The following is a 20,017-nucleotide window of genomic DNA, read 5'->3' as shown; positions in this document are numbered from 1 at the left end:
CTACACCTCCCCCTCCACTTCATCCTTCCCCTCTCCCTCCTCCCCCTTCCCCCTCCTCCTACACCTCCCCTTCCCTTCTCCCCCTCCCCCTCCTCCTCCTTCCCCTCCCCTTTCTTCTATACCTCCCCCTCCCCCTTCCTGCTCCCTCCCTTCCTCCCCCTCCCCCTCTTCCCCCTCCCCTCCTCCTCCCCCTCCCCTCCTCCCTCTTCCCCCCTCCTCCTTCCTCTCCCTCCCTTCTCCCCCCTCCTCCCCTTCCTCCTACACCTCCCCTCCCCCCTCCTCCCTCTTCCCCCTCCCCTCTCCTCCCCCCTCCTCCATCTTCCCCCCTCCCCCCTCCCCCTCCCCCTCTTCCCCCCTCCTCCTTCCCCCTCCCCCTCCTCCCCCTCCTCCCCCCTCCTCCACTTTCACTCAGTGCCCCAAAGCCCGCCATTGCCAGGACAGTGCCAGCCCTACCTCACGTTGTCATGCCGCTGGATGTAAATCTTGTGGAAAATCCTCTCGGGGGGCTTCAGGAAGTCCTCCTTCATCTCCATGGCAACATTCCGGGGCAGAAGGCTCATGAGCAGCCGCTCCTGGACAGGGGAGACGGGCCCGCGTGATACAGCAGGGGCCTCCTGTGAGACCCGTCACCCCACCAAGGTCTCTGCTGAGCCCTGCACTGGGGCTGCAGACCCTGCAGTCCCAGAGGGTCATGCCCAGGCCTGGACGGTCATTGCACAAGTAACTGCTCCCAGAGGACTGGAAAAGCGCCAATATCACCCCCAGAAAACACAGGTCCCCCCCGGCCCCCCCACCCGTTCTTCGTGCCCACACGCCCATGTGCCCTGGCTTCACTGAGCAGGGGTCAAGGGGGCGGGGGACACCACTGCCTCCAAGTGGGACGGCCCAGCCTCACTCCCCACCCCACCGCCCGACACGGTCCTGAGAGGGGCCTCGAGACGGGCTGCAAGGGCCCGTCTCCCAGGACAAAATGGTCCCCTCACCTCTCAGAGATAAGCAGCGTGGCCCATTGCCCTGGCCTTGCCTTCTGGTTTCTCCCTTCCCTACGGGGCTCAGATGTTTCTTTCCCCACAGAGAATGGAACAAACATCTAGGCTTTTCCAGAGGAGCCCGCTACTCCAGGGCCTCAGTTTCCTCATCCAGACTACCTGTCTTCCCCGCCCTGCCTGACCTCACCCCACTGGCCCCCGACCAGCCGCCATACCCGAGGCCCATCCCTGTCCTCCTCACCCCCCTTCCCACCCTGCTTCGGAAAGCAGACAGATCAGAGTTTAAATCCCGCGCAGAGTTAGGTGGCACAGCCTGCTTCCTAGGGCAAACGCGGCCTAAGAGGGGGCGGGAGAAGCCTTCCTCCCGTTCCATCCCTGCGGTCCGGCTCCCCCTAGGCCCCCAGCCCCTCGGCCGTGGCCTGTCCCATCAACAGGAACTCTGGCAAAGCCCTCGGGCACCTGCACCACCCCCAGCCCAGAGCAGGCAGCCGGGTCCCCCCACCAACCGGGCCCTGGATCCACTCCACTCTGCAGTGTGTGAGGCCACGTCCCTGACTGCAGCAGCCACAGTCCCGTGTGACCACCTCAGGAGGACCATTGAAGCAGCAGTGACAGCAGTCACAGAGCCCAGCAGACCTCTGGGGCTGGTAGGGCTTCACCCCTCTTGCTCCAGACTCCACAGAGCAGGGCACATGTCCAGGAAAAGGTACTGCAGGCCCTTGCAAAGTCCCCCCAGGTAATGTGTCTCCATGTAGACTTCCGGGGGGAAGGCCAGACCCGGCGCCGGGAGGTCCCGCGTAGAGCTAAGCCTGTGTCAACGAGGCCTGTCACGGTCCTGGCCCTGGAGCTTGTGCCCGAGCCCTGTGTCCTGAGCGAGGCCCGGCGCCACTCCGAGGCCAACCCACACAGCTGCTGACTGGACAGACTCCGATGCAGACGAGGGACATTGCAACAGTGCCAAGGCCCGTGGCCACTTTCGACATTCGGTCACCTGGGGAGACGGGCCTCGGAGGGGACACAGAAATGTCCAGGCTGAGGCTGCGAGCACAGCCCCAGGGACAAAAAGGCCGCCGCCCGGGCTGTGGGAGCAGGTATGTGCCCGAGGCCTGGCTGGGTGGACGCCGACCCCTTCCTTAGCTGAGGGGCCACTGGGGTGAGGCCATGTGGGAGGTGGGGGAGCTCGGGCAGGGGCTCACTTGGGCCACCACAGGGCAGCAGCAGCAGCAACATGAGCACACCCAGAAGCTTCTGGAGATGCCCCGAGGCACAAGGCGGGGAAACACAAGGAGCCAGACACCACGGAAGGCCACCCACGGAAGGCACCAAGAACACAGGGCAGCTCGCATTCTCTCCGGGGAAGGCCCGGCGTCACAGGGCCCCACACCCCTGGGCCCCCTGGGTGGTCAAGCCACATCCAGGGACTCAGTAGGCACTACCCCCAAGTGCCCTGCACGAGGCTCCCTGGAAAGGACGGCAGTGTGGCCCAGCATCCCTGCTCTGCCCCTCGGATGGTCAGTTCGGCCCTAGCCGAACCCCATCCCGTCACAGGGACTGGGCGGCAGGTGCTCTGAGAAGAGCTGCAGCGCCGCGGGGCCCCACTCCCCACACTTGCCACACCTCCGGGTGTGCTCAGGTCCCTCACCTGCACCTACAATGGGATGGAAGGAGGACCCGGAAAGGCAGAGACAGGAAAGACGTGGTGCCAGGTGCTGGGTGTTGGGAGAGATGCCAGGGTAGAGCCACCCACTGTCCCCAGAGCCCTTCTCCACCCCTAGCACAACTGTCTAGCCCCTTACTGATACCTAGGCCTGACAACCTGAAATACACACTACATCATCCACCCTCCCACTGCGGCCAGATGTGGCCAGTGAGATAGGGTCCAAATGGCCACGTGAGAGCTTCTGGAATGTTCCTTATAGACAGCCTGTCTGTTGCTGGGAATATAGGCATGATGGCTAGATCTCTACCTGCCATCTTGATTAATGAGGATGAGGTCCCCGCATTAGCAATGGCAGACCAGTTACCAGAGGAGACTGGGTGGTAAGGGCTGAATGGGTCAGCTCTGCCACATTAGCCATAAGGGGTCTCCCTGCAATCCACATATGAGGGGACAGGAATGCTCTCGCTTGCATAAGCCATTGTCACAGGAAATGCATTTCCCACCAAAGGCAGGCATCAGCCCAGCTCCCCCACGAGATTAATGAGCCGACACACATAACCAAGAGGGAGAGCGCACAACCTTTTCCACAGGGAGCAGAATGTCATCTGGCAAGTTCAAGCACCCATCCCCAGTTAAAAACCGCAAAACCTGGGACAAAGTCGCTGCCTGACATCATACGGATACTCCCTGAAATCCACATCCAGTCTCAAATCAAGCCCTAAAGCCCCAAGCATCAACAACACGGCTTCAGAAGCAGACAACACTGATACGTTCTAAGCAGCAAAATAAAATATGAGGCCAGAAATCAAAGGGACAAATTTATGAATACGGATCATACAAAGTATCCCAGCCTCCTACAAACTTTGGTACCCTTCTCTCGGCTATCAAAATGTGACTTAAAATATGCGTATGCTTCTTTTAAAATATTCGATATGTACGTAACACTTGTGAGGACCCTGCTTCTAGGAGACACACAAGTACTTTCCAGACTCCCCACTCCCACCCCCGCTACGTGCACTGAAGTCCCGGGCACCACACGTGAAAGGCATCAGAAAACTCTGAAAGGCATAGGGAAGGAGGCACAGACGTGGGGACCAAGCAGCAGCTCAGAGGTAAGGCCTCGGTCTCTCCATTTGCCGCGTACCCCAGACTGAGCGCTGGAGCCGGGGTGGCCCAGAAATGCCCCCAGCAGGCATCACAGCATGCTCCCCAAAACCCAGCTCTCTCCGGCCAAAGGACCAGGATGGGGGCGGCTACACGAGAAGAAAACCATAGACAGCAATCACCCTACTCCAGGCAGACCACCAAAACTTGCACACACCTCCACTCTCCGCCGGCTGTGACGGGGGCACCAACCACACAAGGGTACCAGGAACCTGGCCCTTCTGGCTGGGAGCACACACACCCTGCTGCTTGGAGTCAGGGGAGACCGAGAGCTCACGAGTCCCAACAGAGGCCCGTCATGCAGCCCCTCCTGAAGTATCAAGGTGGCAGCCCCTCCCTGGCAAGCCACATCACGGAAGCCCAGCCAAAACACAAGGGCCAAACAAAGACCCAGACTCTCACACATAATACCCCGGAATCCAGGTTCTGATCAAGAACCAGAACATTCTCAACAAATGAATGAAAACAACCCACAGACAACAGCACCAAGATTAACAGAATAGTTAGAATAACTAACAACATTTGAAAACAGCTATTGTAAGAATAATTTAACAAATAACCACAAACACACTTGAAAAAATGAAAAAACAAAAACAAAAAACCTCCAGCAAAGAAATAGAAGATGCAGAAGAGAATCAAATGGAAATTTTAGGGGCATTTGGGTGGCTCAGCCGGTTAAGCATCTGACCTCTGCTCAGGTCATGATCTCACAGTTTGTGGGTTCAAGTCCCGCATCGGACTCTGTGCTGACAGCTCAGAGCCTGGAGCCGGCTTCGGATTCTGTGTCTCCCTCTCTCCCTCTGCCCCTCCCATGCTCACGCTCTGTCTGTCTCTGTCTCAAAAATAAATAAATGTTAAAAAAAATTTTTTTTTAATGAGCAGAGAATCTGATTATACATTTCTCCAAAAAGACACATAGATGGCCAACAGGTGCATAAAAAGATGCCCATCATTAATCATCAGGGAAATACAAATTAAAACCATAGTGAGATATCACCTTATACTGAGGAAACACATCCCAATTCATTATAGAAAGTTAATATTATCTGACACCAAAACCGGACCAAGACTAAAAGAAAACTACAGACTAATGTCCCTAAAGAACATGGAAGTAAAAACCCTTAACACAATATTAGCGTGTCAGCAATACATACCAACAACTGACCCAAATTTCATCAGGAGACACACCATCACCAGTCCAATATTGAAATATCAATCAATGTTATACACCATATCAACATACATAGAATAAAAGTCACATATCTACACTTGTGGCGAGCATAGCATAACCATACACATGTCAGATCACTATGTTCTATACCAGAAATTAACGTAACATTGTACATATGTTGCACACTGTAGTTACACTGCAATTATAATCTATACTCAAATTTAAAAAACGTTTTAATCGCATCACAATTTATTCAGAAAAAGAATTTGACGAAATTCAATGTCAATTCCTGATGAAACAAACACTCAGAAAAATAGGAAGAGAGGGTAACTTCCTCATCTTGATAAAGAACCACCAGAAAAAGCCTACAGCAAGTATCACACTTAATGGTGAAACCCTAAACGCTTTTACCAGGAGCAAGCCAAGGATGTCTGCTTTTCCCACTTTTATTCAACACATAGCACTAGAAAGTACAGTGCATGAAACAAGGTAAAAAGGAAATAAAAGGCATACATATTGGAAAGAAGAAATAATACTACAAATATTTGCAGATAACCTGATGGTCCATATAAGAAATATGAAGGACTCTGCAAAACCATACCAAAGTAAAACATCAAAAGAACAAAAATAATAACAAACAAAACAATACCTTCTCCCCAGAAAAACTTGGTAGAACAAGCAAAGAATGATGAACAAGCAAAGTAGATAGTTGCAGGATACAATATCAACATACAAAAAGCAGTTGTATTTCTACATACTAAGAATGACCACGTGGACATTGATATAAAAAATACAATCTCAGGGAGCCTGGGTGGCTCAGTCAGTTAAGCATTAGACTCGCGATTTCAGCTCAGGTCAGGATCTCACAGTTCATAGGATCAAGCCCCACATCAGGCTCCATGCTGACAGCACAGAGCCTGCTTGGGCTTCTCTCTCTTCCTCTCTCTCTCCCCCTCCCCTGCTTATATGCACATGCTCTCTCTCAAAATAAATAAACCTTAAAAAGAATTACAATCTTACTTGCAATCACTCAAAAAATGGAATTGATAGGGGTAAACATATCAAAACATGTACAGGACTTGCATGCTGAGAACCACAAAACACTGGTTTAAAGAACTTAAAGAAGATCCAAATAAATGGGGAGACATACCATGTTCATGGACTGGGAGACTCAATACAGTAAAGATGTCAATTCTCCACTTAACACGGATCCTATCAAAATCCCTGTAAAGATTTTAGTAGCTACAGGGCAGATTATTCTAAAACTTATATAGAAAAGCTAAGAAACAATAACAACTAAAATCCTTCCGAAAAAGAACAGCAAAGTGGGAGGAATCACTCTACTTGATGTCGAGATTTATTATACAGCCACATTAACCAAGACCGTGTGGAAGGATAAACACATAGAGCAATGGGACACAACACAGACCCAAGAAATAGACTCCCACAAATACACACAACTGATTTTTGACAACCACAGAAAAGCAGTTCAGTGGAGGAGGTCTATAGAACTACCATACAATCCAGCCAAGACGTGGAAACAACCTCAGTGTCCATCGATGGATGAATGCATAAAGAAAATATGGTACCCGTATATGATGGAACATTATCCCACCATAAGAAGAATATGGAAATCCTGCCATTTGTGACAACATGGATGGACCTAAGGGGTATTATGCTAAGTGAAGTAAGTCAGAGAAACAGAAACACTGTAGAGTCTCACTTACATGTGGAATCTTTAAAAACTGAGCTCAGAGATGCAAAGAACAGACTGGGGGGTTGCCCCCCCGGGGGGGGGCCCCCCCCCAGCAAAATGGGCACAGGGAGCAGGGTGGTCAAAAAGTACAAGCTTCCAGTTATAAAATAAGTAAGTTCTGGGGATGTGATACACAGAATGATGGCTGTAGTTAACCATATTGTACACTTGGAAGCTGATGAGAGTAGGTCTTAAATTCCCATCACGAGAAAAAAGAAACCTGTAACTATGGTAGGTGAAGGATGTTAACTAAACTTACTGTGGTCATCATCTCACAACCTATACGTATATCATGTATGTTGTATGCTTTAAACTTATACATTATGTTGATTATATCTCAATAAAACTGGGGAAAATGGCAATGGAAGACGTATAGCATTTTCAACTGATAGACAATAGACACCCACAGGCAAAAAAAAAAAAAAAAAAAAAGAACCTTGATCTAAAACTCACACATTATACAAATATTAACTCCAAATAGATCACACAGTTCTATGTAAAAACATATACAAACTTTCAAACTTTTAGGAAAAAACTTAAGAGAAATCCTTGGGATCTAGGGCCAGACAAAGAGTTCTAGGACTGGACACCAAAAGCACAATGCATAAAAGAGTCAGTTCACAAACCCAACTTCATCAGAATCAGAAGCATTTGCTCTGCAAAAGATTTGTTAAGAGGGACTAAAAGACAAGCTACACACTGGGAGGAAATGTTTGCAAACCACATACCTGCCAAAGAATATTATATATTCTATAATATATAAAGAACTCTCACGGCTTAAGAATATAAGTTGGATGATAATGATGATTATGATGATAGATAGATGACAGATGGATGACAGATGTGATAGGTAAATATGACAGACGGATATGATAAATAATAGATGAAAGATAAATATGATAAATTGATATGACAGATAGATGATAGATGTGATAGATAGCTTGATATGATAGATGATAGAAAGATAGATAGATAGATAGATAGATAAATAGACTGATTCCCTTAGACAGATAGATGATAGATAGATAGATTACATAGATAGATGATAGTTCCAGTTAGATAGTAATACATAGATGATAGATAGATAGATCGATATAGATCAATAGATCCAATAAGAAAATGGGCAGATGGGGTGCCTGGGTGGCACAGTCGGTTAAGCGTCTGACTTCAGCCAGGTCACGATCTCACGGTCCGTGAGTTCGAGCCCCGCGTCAGGCTCCGGGCTGATGGCTCAGAGCCTGGAGCCTGTTTCCGATTCTGTGTCTCCCTCTCTCTCTGCCCCTCCCCCGTTCATGCTCTGTCTCTCTCTGTCCCAAAAATAAATAAACGTTTGAAAAAAAAAAATTAAAAAAAAAAAAAAAGAAAAGAAAATGGGCAGAGACATCAACAGAAATTTCCCCAAAGAGGACACGGAGGTGGCAAATAACCACCTGAAGAGATGTTCAACATCACAGCCACGAGGGAAATGCAAATTACAGTCACCATGATACATCAGTACACACCTATCAGAAGTGTTACAACAGAAAACAGTGACACCAGCACCTGCCGGCGAGAGCGCAGAGAAACGGGATCCCTCATGCTTTGCTTGGAGTAAAAAGCGATCCGAGCGCTCTGGAAAGCAGCTTCACGTTCTCAGTGAACATGCCACACGGCCCAGCAACGGTACTCCTGGACGTTCACACCACAGCAACGGAGACTTACGTTCACACAAGGAACTGTAGGAATTCCAACAACTCTTCCCATGACAGCCCCAAACTGGAAACCATCAATTTGTCCTCCAGCAGCTGAGAGGTCCATCCACACCATGGAACACCACTGGCAATACAGGGGGTGAGCTGCTGATACAGCAACAACCTCCAGTCCCGAAAGTCTACACGTGTGTGATTCCACATACAGTCACTCCTGAGATGACACATTTACAGAAACGGACAACAGATTGGTGTTTGCCAGCATGAGACTGGATGTGGGGAGGAGAGGTGGGGGTCCACATGGCGCCGGAACGTTCTGTGTCTGGGCTGCTCCGGCTCAGCCTCCTGCCGTGGGGAAACATGGTGGCTACCCAGGATGCCCATGTGGTTTCTCACAACTACACGTGAATCTATAATCAGCTCAAACTAAAAAGCTCAGTCAAGAGAAAACACAGAAGCCGGGCATGGAGAGAACCCTGGTGCATGGCCGGTGGGAAGATGGCAACGCCCCGCCGGGAAGCCTGGCCGGTCCTCCAAGCTCAACACTCGTGAGCCCACGATTGCACCCCAGCCATCCAGCCCAGAGAAATGACTTCCATCTCCCAACACTCCCGCGGGAGCGTTCTCAGCAGCACAGTCTGTAACGGGGACAACCAGGACGCCCACCAACCGACAGACCACAGGATGCAGACCCTCCCCATGGCAGGTACCCACTCAGCCACAAGGAACCGAGCAGCTCCGACACACACTGCAATGCGGACGCGCCTCGACGACCCGACACTCGGGGAGGGCAGCCAGGTGCCACAGGCCACACACCGTATGACCCCATCTGCCAGAAGCATCCGGAACAGGCAGACCACGGAGACGGGACACAGACCAGGGGGTGTCTAGGTCTGGGAGGGGGGCAGGGACTCACAGCCAAGGGGCACGAGTTTCTTTCCGGGTGATGAAAAGATTCTAAAATTAGATGGTCGCGATGGTTACTCTACGGGAAAGGAAAGCCGTTTTGTTGTTTCGAACTGGAAACTGAATTGATGGTACATAGGCTATAGATCAGTAGGGCTTTTTTTTTTTTTTTAATTAAAAGTGAATTAATGACTATAGTTCTTCTGAAGGGCGCAGGGAACTGGCCGGACGTCTTTAAGAGGTCATCCCAGATCACTTAAATGGGGCTGTTTCCTGTTGACACATTTCCTCACGCGGTGGGAAATCAAAAATGCCCATTTTCCTTGGTATGATGACAAACCAAATACGTACTCTATAAACAGCCATACGTTACTTTGGGATCACAACTTAACACAATTTGGGGAACAGCAGGGCCCTTGGAGCAGAGGCCTCTGTGCTCAAGGCCCAGGGCCAGGAGGCTGATCTCGGGGCGGGGTCTCAAGAGACAGGCTTCCCGGCTGGGCTGTAGGGGGTGGCAGGGGGGAGGCCACCTGGGAGCTACAGGGTGACCTTCAGAGGCCTGTCACCCCGTCCCCACACTCTCCAGCTGTGACAGCCTCAGACCTCAGAGCTTCACCACCCAGTCGGGCAGCCCTCCCACCCCACCCCGACCCCCACCCCCAAGCCAACGGACACGAAGCTGCAGCTCACATCCTGCCTGCCCTACCTCATAAACACCTGTGACCCCTCTCTCTGCTGCCCAAATGCCCATCTACTGCTCCCACTTCTCCAAGTCTACCGGAAAACTCCTACACATCCTTCAAAGTCCCAGACAAATATTTCATGATGTGTTGCCCCTTCTCCATGCTGCCCGCCCCGTGGACCCCCCACTCCTCCACACGGCCCACCCCACAGGACTGGCTGGAGCTGTGTCCCATGCACAGTGCACCAGGCTCCCACTGTCCCAGTGTCTCCAGAGCCTGGTGTGGGCCAGACATTCAGATGCGCGGGGCCATGGATGACCATCCCACACAGGAAATCCATAACTGCCTCAGCTCTAGAACTTACTCATGAACCCATAAGTTCAATTCACAACGTGGGATGCCCTAGGTCAGCTGACCTGTTGGTAGGAAATGCTCGCATGCCGGCTGGGTTGTAGCGACCCCATGTCCCCGTGACAGGGAAGAGATCACAGACAGATGTGTCCAGCGTCTGCTTCCGGCCAAGCCGATACGCGAGGGGCTGCGTGGGGAGTGAAGGGGTCGTGCATGACAGGCAGCCAGAGACTGACCGACGTCCCCCGTCAGGCCCAGGACACACAGAGGAGAGGAACCTCCCACCTCCGCTGCTCAGCAGCCCAGGGCCTGTCCACACATGTGCAGGGCGTGGCTGGACGCGGCTGAGCACCGGGGCCTCCAGCTGGGCCTCTCTCTGAGGCTGCACCAGCAGAAATCAAGCGTGTCTGCAGAGGGAGGGGGGCCAGGCCCATGCTGACCCCCACAGACCCCCAAGTGGCCTCAGAGGACACTGGGGGAGGGGACACTTCTGTGGGGCAGGAAGCTCGGCCCCTCCCCAGTGATTCCCACAGACGCAGCAACTAAAACCCAGGCATCTTCTCCCTTGGGACCGTGGTCAACATCGAGTGGCCCGCTCTGCGTGGTCCCCCATGCCCAGGGCAGGCAGCTGCAGACGGCACCATCCGGGGTTCGGAGGCAGAGCCCCCCAAGCTCACTCAGGCTGTACCCGAATCCACCAGGTTGGCCTGCTGGTCAGAGGAGCTTGTTTCCCCGCTGGCTGTGGGCCGGGTCTGCTCTCGGCACCGCGGCCACCGGTTCCTGGACGCGGCCCCATCTCGAGGCCCCCCAGAGCTCCCCCTGCCCAGAGCCCCTCGGAGGTCCCCTCGCCCCAGCCAGAGGAAACACCCATCTTCCAAAGGACTTGGGTGAGGAAGTTAGACCCACCCGGAGAACCCGCTTTTACCATAAATGTATCCTAATCAGGCCAGTAACCAGGGCCACCTGAGCTGGCAGATGAGCAGCCAAGGGACGGTCAGCGACCCGCTCATGAGGCCCAGAACCTGGTCCTGGTGCCCACCGGGCCTCCTGCCTCACAGGACACAGAGCAGAAAGGGGAGGAGACCAGGAGGGCTGCCCAGCCTGCTTCTCCCCACTGTCAAATCACACACCTGACTTCCACACGGACGCAGCAGATGCCATGGTCTGAAGGGTGTCCCCTCAACACCCGTGTGTCAAAGTCCTAACCCCCACATGACTGTATTTGGGGAAGGGGCTTTGAGGAGGCTTAATGAGGTCTAAGGGTGGGGTCCTAATCTCACAGGACAACTGTCCCAATAAGAAGAGACAGCCGCATTGCTCTCTGTGCACGTGCACCGAGGAAAGGCCACATGAGGGGCTTTGAGAACTCAGTGGGATGCACCTGCCTCACTTTAGGCGGAAAGAGGCATCCAGCCAAAAGGAGGGAGGCCCCCTGTTCCCGTGGGACCACCCACCACGAGGTACCCACACACAAGGCAGGAAGGAATGCTGAGCAGGTCTGCTTTCCAGAGCTGGCTGCCGGCAGGGGGAATGGGGGTGTCCTTTGCTGCCCCTGCAGCATTGCCCAAGTCAGAAGGTCTGGTGCCGCCGGCCTGAGCCAAGGGTGTTGGAGGACCTGGGGTGGAGTGCCATGGCCCGAGCTCTGCTAGGGGGTCCAAGGGAGGAGCGCCGTGGCCCGGGCTCTGCTGGGGGGCCCGACTGGATTCTGCTGGGGGGCCCAGGGAGGAGCACTGTGGCCTGGGCTCTGCTGCGGGGCGGCGGGGGTGGGGATGCGGTCAGGGAGGAGCACCATGGCCTGGGCTCTGCTATGGGGGGTCCAGGGAGGAGCGCTGAGTGGAGTCAGGGAGGAGCGCTGTGGCCCAGGCTCTGCTTCCCCAGTGTCCGGGCAGTCATGGGGACAACACACAGGGCAGTGTTGGCCCCTGGCCAGCCTCGACCCCACACACTGCACACTGACGTGCCAAGGGGTCCAGACGAAACCCACTCCCCACTGGGCTCCAGGAGACAAAAGGCATCCAGGCAGCCACACCCGTGAACATGGTGCTGGGAACCAGGGCCGCCCCCGCATGTGCATGTGCCCTGTGTGTTGAGACTCAGGAGGACTGTCCCGTGCTGACCGGGGACAATCGGGGCTGGAATGGTGCCTTCTCCGCACCTCTGCATGCCCGTTCAGCTCTCACATGGGGCTGGCAGCCTGACGTCTTACTTTTGATGCCACATCAACACTTTAGTGGCCATGGGCTTCCCAAATCCTTGTTTTCCTTCTCGAATCAGTTTCCATAGCAGAGGCCCTTCTGGGAACTTGTGCGTTTTGTCCAGGTTTTCAGATATCCTGGTGTCTACTCACCCTGAGTATGTCCCTCGCATCTATTTTTAACCCGGCTTCATCTGCAGCCGCTTAACTGTCCCCGAGGCCCTTCTTCGTGTTCCTCGGCTTTCCTAGTTCAAAGACCCAACTTTGGAAGTTTTTTTCTGAAGGCAGAAGACCCTTGTTAAAAGACCCAATGCATCCTTTCAGTCTTTGAACTTGGGGATCTGTGCACCCAAACCTTCTGCTGAGCCATGTCTCGGGACACGTGGGGCTGGAAACGGGGAACGTGGCTGGTTTCGGTGGGGGGGGAGGGGGCAGGGGAGGTCCTGGGTCCTGGATGTTGGCCTCCACTGCCCTCAGTGAGCTCAGTGGATCACCGCCTCCTGGGACTCGGCCACGACCCTGCGCAGGAGCTGATCTGGTGGGAAGGGGGGGAGGTCTCCGCACCCCCAAGTCCTTCCCAAAGCAGTCCTCCTCGGAGACACGGACAACACACGTAGCTGTTTCCAAGTATGGCAGAGAGCCTTCTAGAAGTCGTGTAAGCGTCCATGCAGCAGACGGCTGCCGCCCACCCTCTCCCACACCCTGTATCTCCAGGGGCTGCCCCGGGAAGGGCTACAGAGCTGTTCCAACAGTCCCAGCTTCGAGACGCTGGGGCAGGAGCAGAACGCCAGGTTAACAACTCAGGGTTTGCAGCCACGTGGTTGTACTTTCCTCTAGATTTACCTCCACACACGGAAGCTGTCAGTTCTAAGCCACAAGGGGAGGGGAGGGATGAGCACCCCCTTCCCGGGGGGGTGGTTCCAGGCACCGGACACCCCACCACCTGCACCGAAGAGGAACTGATCTACATGGTGTCGGATCTGCAAACAGCGGACAGGGCCCACCAGCCCCTGACTCCGGAGCAAAGCAGTGCAGCCAACAGGGTCCTGCCCAGAGCAACACAGCCGGCTGCTGGACAGACACAGGTTCTAAGGCAGGGTGTTTGCATTTCAGAGCAGGGCCCTCACTCTCCCCTCCCCTCCCCTCCCTTTCCCTCCTGCAAGCCCACAGGCCAGGTGGTCACACAAGCCAGGCCCATCCTGCAGGCACAGCCCCAGGAGGTGAAAGGCCTGCTCTGGGCCCTGCCCTCTCCTGTCAAGAAGCCTCCAGCCCAGGGACTCCTGGGTACACACTCGTGCCCTGCCCCCACCCCCAGTTCTCCCCTCTGCCTTCACCCCAAACGTGCGTCTGACCACGCCTCCTGCCTGCAGGCACTGTCAGAGTCCCGCACTGGGTCACACACCTTCCTCGGCTCCCTCCCTCTTCTCCCGTGGCCTCCCAGCTGAGGCCACAACAAATAAGCGAGTCCCCTCGACCACCACACACACTGGGATTCTCTGCCTCTGCTCGTCCCCGTTCGCCCCACCCAGGACCCCATTCCTGCCCCCCGCCAGCAACCTTACCTCCTGCAGAAGCCAGCAGGCAGGCTGCACCAGTGGCTGTTCCAGAGCCAGACGCCCCAGCGGCCCCGCCCAGAACTCTGGGACCCCCCCTTTCCAGAATCAGGGTGTGTCCCCGGCACCCCCTCCCACAACCAGGATGCATCTGCCAATATCCCATCCTCCCACATCACCCAGGGCACCGTCTTACTGGCTCAGGGTCTAGAGAACACCCTAGAAGCTGCTATTAAGCTGGACTAATTAAGTTGCAACATGAAAACACAGACAAACCACGCCCAGGCCACATGGTCGGGGCATCCCTCACCTGTAACTATGGGACTTCAGGCCACCTCTTGGCTGTCCTGGGCCTGCCAGGTGGGGATCCCTGGGCAGTGGTGATGCCCCAAGTGCCTGCAGATATGTGAGAGCCGCTGAGAGGCACTCCCCCTCTGCTGTCCCACAGACAGGGCTTCGTGAGCTAAAACCAGCCAGGCCAGCCAGAGGAAGGCCATGACCCTGAGTACAGGTCACAAGGCCACCTAGGGAGCCGCTGCCGGGTGACAGACCCGATCCACGGGCTCCATCAGGAAAGGCATGGCCAGTCACAGTCCGGCTCGCCCACTCTTGGGACGGCCAGGGATGCATGGAAACAACCCGTCCTCTCTCACCCTCCTGTTCCGAAAGCACCAGACGAAACCACCAAGGGAAATGACTGATGCGTCTGAAAATAGGAATGACTGAATTTTTACACAAAGAAGTGTGAGGCAAGGGGAACATGCCTGGGGACACACGGCCCCTCCCGAAGGAACGTCAGCCTCTCCACAGTGAGCGGCTGGTCCACACACACAGGGACACACACCACAGAGAAATCCAAATGGCACACGCAGGAAAGTGGCATCCACATCAGTGAGCGGCCAGGAGGCGCCATGTCCTAACAGACAGTGGGGTGTGAAGGACCAGACTCATCACCGGGGACGCGCACCAGAATCCGGGGCCAAGGCCTCCCACCCAGGGACCTCCAGCCTGGGAATCTGCATTTCTGGCGGGTCGCCAGGGCCTGCTCAGAAAGCCACTGCATCCCAGAGCTAAGTGCCGTTGGGTGTAACTTACAAAGATAAAATAGAGCACAACAGTATTTGCACAACAGCTCCAGACCCAGGGAGAAAAACTTGGTCATATCTGCCCTCCCAACAATGTAACTGAAGGAACCAAGTCTCTGTGAACAAAGACGCTCATGGGGAATGACATTTTTAAAACAGTATTAGGGGCGCCTGGGGGCTCAGTCCGTTGAGCATCCAACTTCGGCTCAGGTCATGATCTCGCGATCCGTGAGTTCAAGCCCCGCATCGAGCTCTGCGCTGATGGCTCAGAGCCTGGAGCCTGCTTCGGATGCTGTGTCTCCCTCTCTCTCTGCCCCTCCCCTGCTCACACTCTATCTCTGTCTGTCTGTCTCTCTGTCTCTCTCTCAAAAATAAATAAACATTAAAAATTTTAAAACAACAACAGCAACAAACAGTGTCTCACTGTGCTGGGAACGGACAGTCACACACATGCACATGCACACGTAGGGCAGAAGCGGCGGCTGCCTGAAGGCAGTGCCAGAACCCTCCACGGGAAGATGCAGAAGATAAAATCATACAGACACCAGAATGACAACGACGTGGGGAAAGAACACGCACAAAGACCAGACCCGGAGAGTACAGAGCACTCGCTGGGCTGGCGGGACTGGGTGACGTTCACCATTCTGCAGATTTCCCTGCCGAATGAACGTCAGCCCTGAGCCTCCGCTGGGCTCCCTCCTCCATGGGATGAGAACACGCACCCTTGCTGGCACGGCCACTTCGGACCTGCCTGAGCGCCCGCACAGCCGCCGCGTGGCATCAGGAGTGCGTGTGACCGCTGACTCCCGGGGCTGGGGCCGCGGGCGTCGGGGGAGTATGTGCCTGGGAGTCTCTGCACACGCAGCCCACACCGAGGCCACCGCTACCACAACACACACGGCCCCCCTGACCTCCGGGGGTGCACCGGCATTAGGAGACCCTCAGGTGGTCTCCGGGAAAGGCAGCAAATGGACAGGAAGAAATGAAAATAGACAAACACAGAGCAAGCAGAGGGAGATATCAGAGAACAGAGAGAAAACAGGAGGAAAAGCAAAGGTTAGAAACACACAGAACGACCTGAAACGCCACTTTTTCCAGGACATCAGGGGCCTGGAAGGGGCCACTCCGGGACCCCGTGGGGGCGACAACACTGTGCTCAAGCGTCTTGGAAGTGGTCAAGAGACCGTCTGCGGGTGGGGGCAACGCCCGCCTGGAGAAATGCTCAGGGCACAGCCCCCAAGGACGCACAATCATATACACATGTGTGCGTGCGTGCGTGCATGTGTACACACACACTTAGACACTCACAGCCCTGCACGCACATGCACACTTCCACACACACATATGCACACACCCATGTGCATACACAAACACACGCACACACACATGCATGTGCATACACACATACACACTTATACTCATATCTGCATATGTACACGCATACACGCGTGTACAGTTATACACAAACATACACAATTATACTCACATCCACATATACACGTGTACGCACACGTGCAGACACAAATAGACACAAATATACACGTGTGTGCACACACTCATACACATCCACGTGTTTGCACACATACACACACGTACACGCTTATACACAAAAACACGTGTGTGCACATTTACATGCACACATATACACACATGCACACACCCACACAGATGCATGCACATGTACACATGTCCCCACAATACACACATGCACATGCGTGTACAGAAACCTAGGCGTGCACAGAGTCCACATGAATACAAACCCACACATGTGTGTACACACACAGACACATATACACACATACGCTTGACCCATGCTCCACACATCCACATCCACGTGCACACGGACAAATGCATATGTGTCCACGCAGGTGACACACACACATGTGCACATACGCACAGCTACTTATCTCCAACAGACAAGTCCATCCACAGACGCACACACACATCTAGACATACGTACATCGTCTACTTCTAAACCACACCCTACCTTCACTGTAAACACTAGGTAGCGTTACGTATCTATAAGTAAACACACGTGTGCAGGTTTTAAATGCGCAGCCAGGACTCCACGCCTTCCATCTGCAAGACAGTGGGCTCTCGTGTACCAGGCAAGTCACCGGCCATGCCCATGACAATGAGGCTGAGCCCCCGACACTCTGGTGAGACGGTCCGGGGTCTCCCTGGTGAGGGCCTCGCCTGAGGCTCCCAGACCACCCCGTGGGCCCCAGGACAGCAGCAGACCAGGAGACACCGCCGAGAGGGACCAGCCCAGAGACACGCGGCTGACAGTGGCTCCAGGTGGTGGGGACCAGTCCAGCTCACCCCTTAGACTGGGGTGGGTGGCCTCACTGCCCCCCAGGCTGTGGCAGGAGCCGGACAGGGTGCCCCCCAGGCTCACGGCCGAACCGCTAGCGCGGGGCCACAGGCACGGCACTCTCAGGGCCCTGGAGGCTCTGCCTCTCCGTGGGTCACGCTGGCCGGCAGGTCAGGGCCCACCATCCCTGCACCCACCGGCCAGGCCCTGCCTCGTCTCCCTCCACCCTGCTCCGGGAAGCTGACTACAGCTGAATGCCACCCCAACACCCGCCCCTAGCAAACACAACACCCCCATCTGCACTTTTAGCATCTCAGTCCCCTCCAGGGTGACACACCCACACTCGGCTCCACAGCCCTCCCTGACTCCCCAGCCCTGTGGCGTCACCTGGGCACACCTTGTCTCGCTGATGGAAACCGAGGTTGGGGACCACACAGGGTGGCAGACCTGCACCTCCACGTCTAGGAGCCCCCACTGCAGCTGCCCTGTCTCCTCTGACTCGCCGAGGGCCACCTGGGCCTTAAGTCCCTAACCACTCCCACCCTACGGTCCCGTGCTCCCTGCCCCACACCCCAGGCCTGCACTCCCCACTCTGTGCCCCCTCACCCTGCCCCATTCATGTGCCCAGCTCTGTCCCCCCTGCCCAGTCCTCTCACCCCAATCTCCCCACTCCGTGCCTCCTCCCCACACCCCATGCTCTCCACTCTGTGCTCCCTCACCCTGCCCTACGATCCCCACTCCATGCTCCACTCCTGGCCCCGTGCTCCCATCTCCATGCCTCTTCCCCACCCTGGCTCCCTGCCCCAGGTCTCTCACCCCATGCTCCATTCTCTACACCCTAAACCCCCCACCCCGTGCTCCCACTCTGGGTCCCCCACCCCATGTCCCCCACCTCGTGTCCTGCTCCGGGTCCCCCGCCCATGTCCCCCACCCCGTGTCCCGCTCCAGGTCCCCTCTCCGTGTCCCCCGCCCCCTGCCCGCTGTATCCCTGCAGACAAAAGCCCCACCGCACTGACCTGCTTCTCGTTCTCATCCTCCAGCCTCAGCCGATCTTCGATGCAGTTCCGGGCTTGCAGGAAGGCTTTCCGCTGGGAGCGCTCGGCCAGGATGCGCACAAACACCCCATACATGTTCACGCTGAGGAAGAGCAGGGCGTTGGCACCAAGCTGGAGGAGAGAACAGTACAGAGCACCAGGCGCGTGGGGCGCTAGCTCGACGGAGGCTCAACACCTCCGACAGCGGCCCGCAAGACGACCTCACCCTCTAGGGTGCTGCGGGCCGGCCTGACCCACGGCACGAAGTGGGCGTCACATGACTACGAGCCGTCAAGGCAGGCACATCCCTCCTCCTGGGCTCGTCATGGGGCAGAACGGTATACCAGGCGCGTCCCCCAAATTCACGTGGAAGCCCTGCCCCCCCAGGACCTCAGAGCGGGACTGCGTTTGGACATGAGATGTTCCAGGAGGTAATTACGTGAAAACGAGGTCACCAAGGAGGGCCGGAAGCCCGTGTGACTGGCGTCCTCATAAGAAGAGGAGACCAGGACACGGACACACAGGCCTCCCCGTGAGGCCCGGGGAGGAGACGGCGTCCAAGCCACTGGGCGGAGCTGTGCTGGGCGTGACAGTCACCCCAGGTCACCATCCGAGGAAATATGAGTGCAAGGAGAGAGCAGCCACTCCGTGACCAAACAGCGGAGGAGAGCAGATCAAAAACACTAGGAAGAAAGGACCACAGCACCATAAGCACAAAGCGTCACCCGAGGTGACTAAGCATCCAGAGTCCTGTGATCGGCTCTCGCTGCCTTCCGGGGACGGGAATAAGGAAGGGGCTGGCGAGAAGGACCCGTCTGGGGTGCCGGCCAAGGCCCACACTCGGAGGCTCGCACCTGCTGGACCAGGAAGGAGGCCCTGAGGGACGTCCTGCTTTCAGCAGCCTTAATTCAAGGCCAGTACAGACCACCAGGGAGCCCACGATGGTCACACCACAGGTCGTGGCAGACCCGGGGAGGACCGGACCACACTTCCCCACTCAGCCTCCTCTGCTGGTCTGTCCCACCTCTCTTGGGCACAGGGCACGGGGCCCCCAGGCTGTTCACAGAAACAGAGAAGACACCCACCCACCTCCCCAGGGGCTGCGGTGTGTCTGAGCATCACACAAAGCCGTTGTCCTCAATCTCTGCAGAGAGGTTGGGTTTCTGTGTCTGATTCGACGTGGGCATTTCCCTCAGGTTCTGAGGGTCACTGCTATTCCTGCACCAACCAGAAATGCCCCCCACCCAGCACTGTGACCCGCACACAACTGTACGGGATGAAAGAAACACAGAGGCAGGCTAGCAGCCGTCTCTGGTCAGACAGCCCCGCCAGGGACGAGCGGGAGGGCAGACTGAGAGCCATGTGCATGGAGAGCCCGCAGCACCTGATGGGGCCGGAGCTGGGGCAGGGGGCTGGGGTGCAGAGCAGAGACCACACAGGCCACGCAGGGACAGACTGGGGCCCACGGA

The 20,017-nt window shown here is 55.4% G+C and overlaps 1 protein-coding gene across 3 annotated transcripts in view; it reads right to left on the bottom strand.

Moving 5' to 3' along the window:
• ADCY1 (adenylate cyclase 1) overlaps positions 1 to 18,700 on the bottom strand; it is a 103,214-nt gene extending 84,514 nt beyond the window's left edge. For 2 of the 3 annotated variants that reach the window (XR_005784566.1, XR_005784567.1), the window contains exons 1-2: positions 18,531 to 18,644; positions 454 to 572 (exon numbers count right to left, since the gene is read on the bottom strand). Coding sequence is in view for 1 of the 3 variants with exons in the window: in XM_040455022.1 (XP_040310956.1) it covers positions 454 to 572; positions 18,531 to 18,644 (233 nt within the window). In the remaining 2 variants the exon portion in view is untranslated. Of the gene's footprint in view, positions 1 to 453; positions 573 to 18,530 lie in introns of all 3 variants that reach the window. The other variant, XM_040455022.1, reaches the window with a different exon arrangement.
• Between the last annotated feature and the right edge of the window lie 1,317 nt (positions 18,701 to 20,017).

Source organism: Herpailurus yagouaroundi, unplaced genomic scaffold (genome assembly GCF_014898765.1).
Source record: "Herpailurus yagouaroundi ecotype Mexico unplaced genomic scaffold, PumYag 214, whole genome shotgun sequence".
Taxonomy (NCBI): Eukaryota; Metazoa; Chordata; class Mammalia; order Carnivora; family Felidae; genus Herpailurus; species Herpailurus yagouaroundi.
The sequence above is the reverse complement of the archived record's forward strand: the minus strand, read 5'-3'. Positions and strand labels throughout refer to the sequence as shown.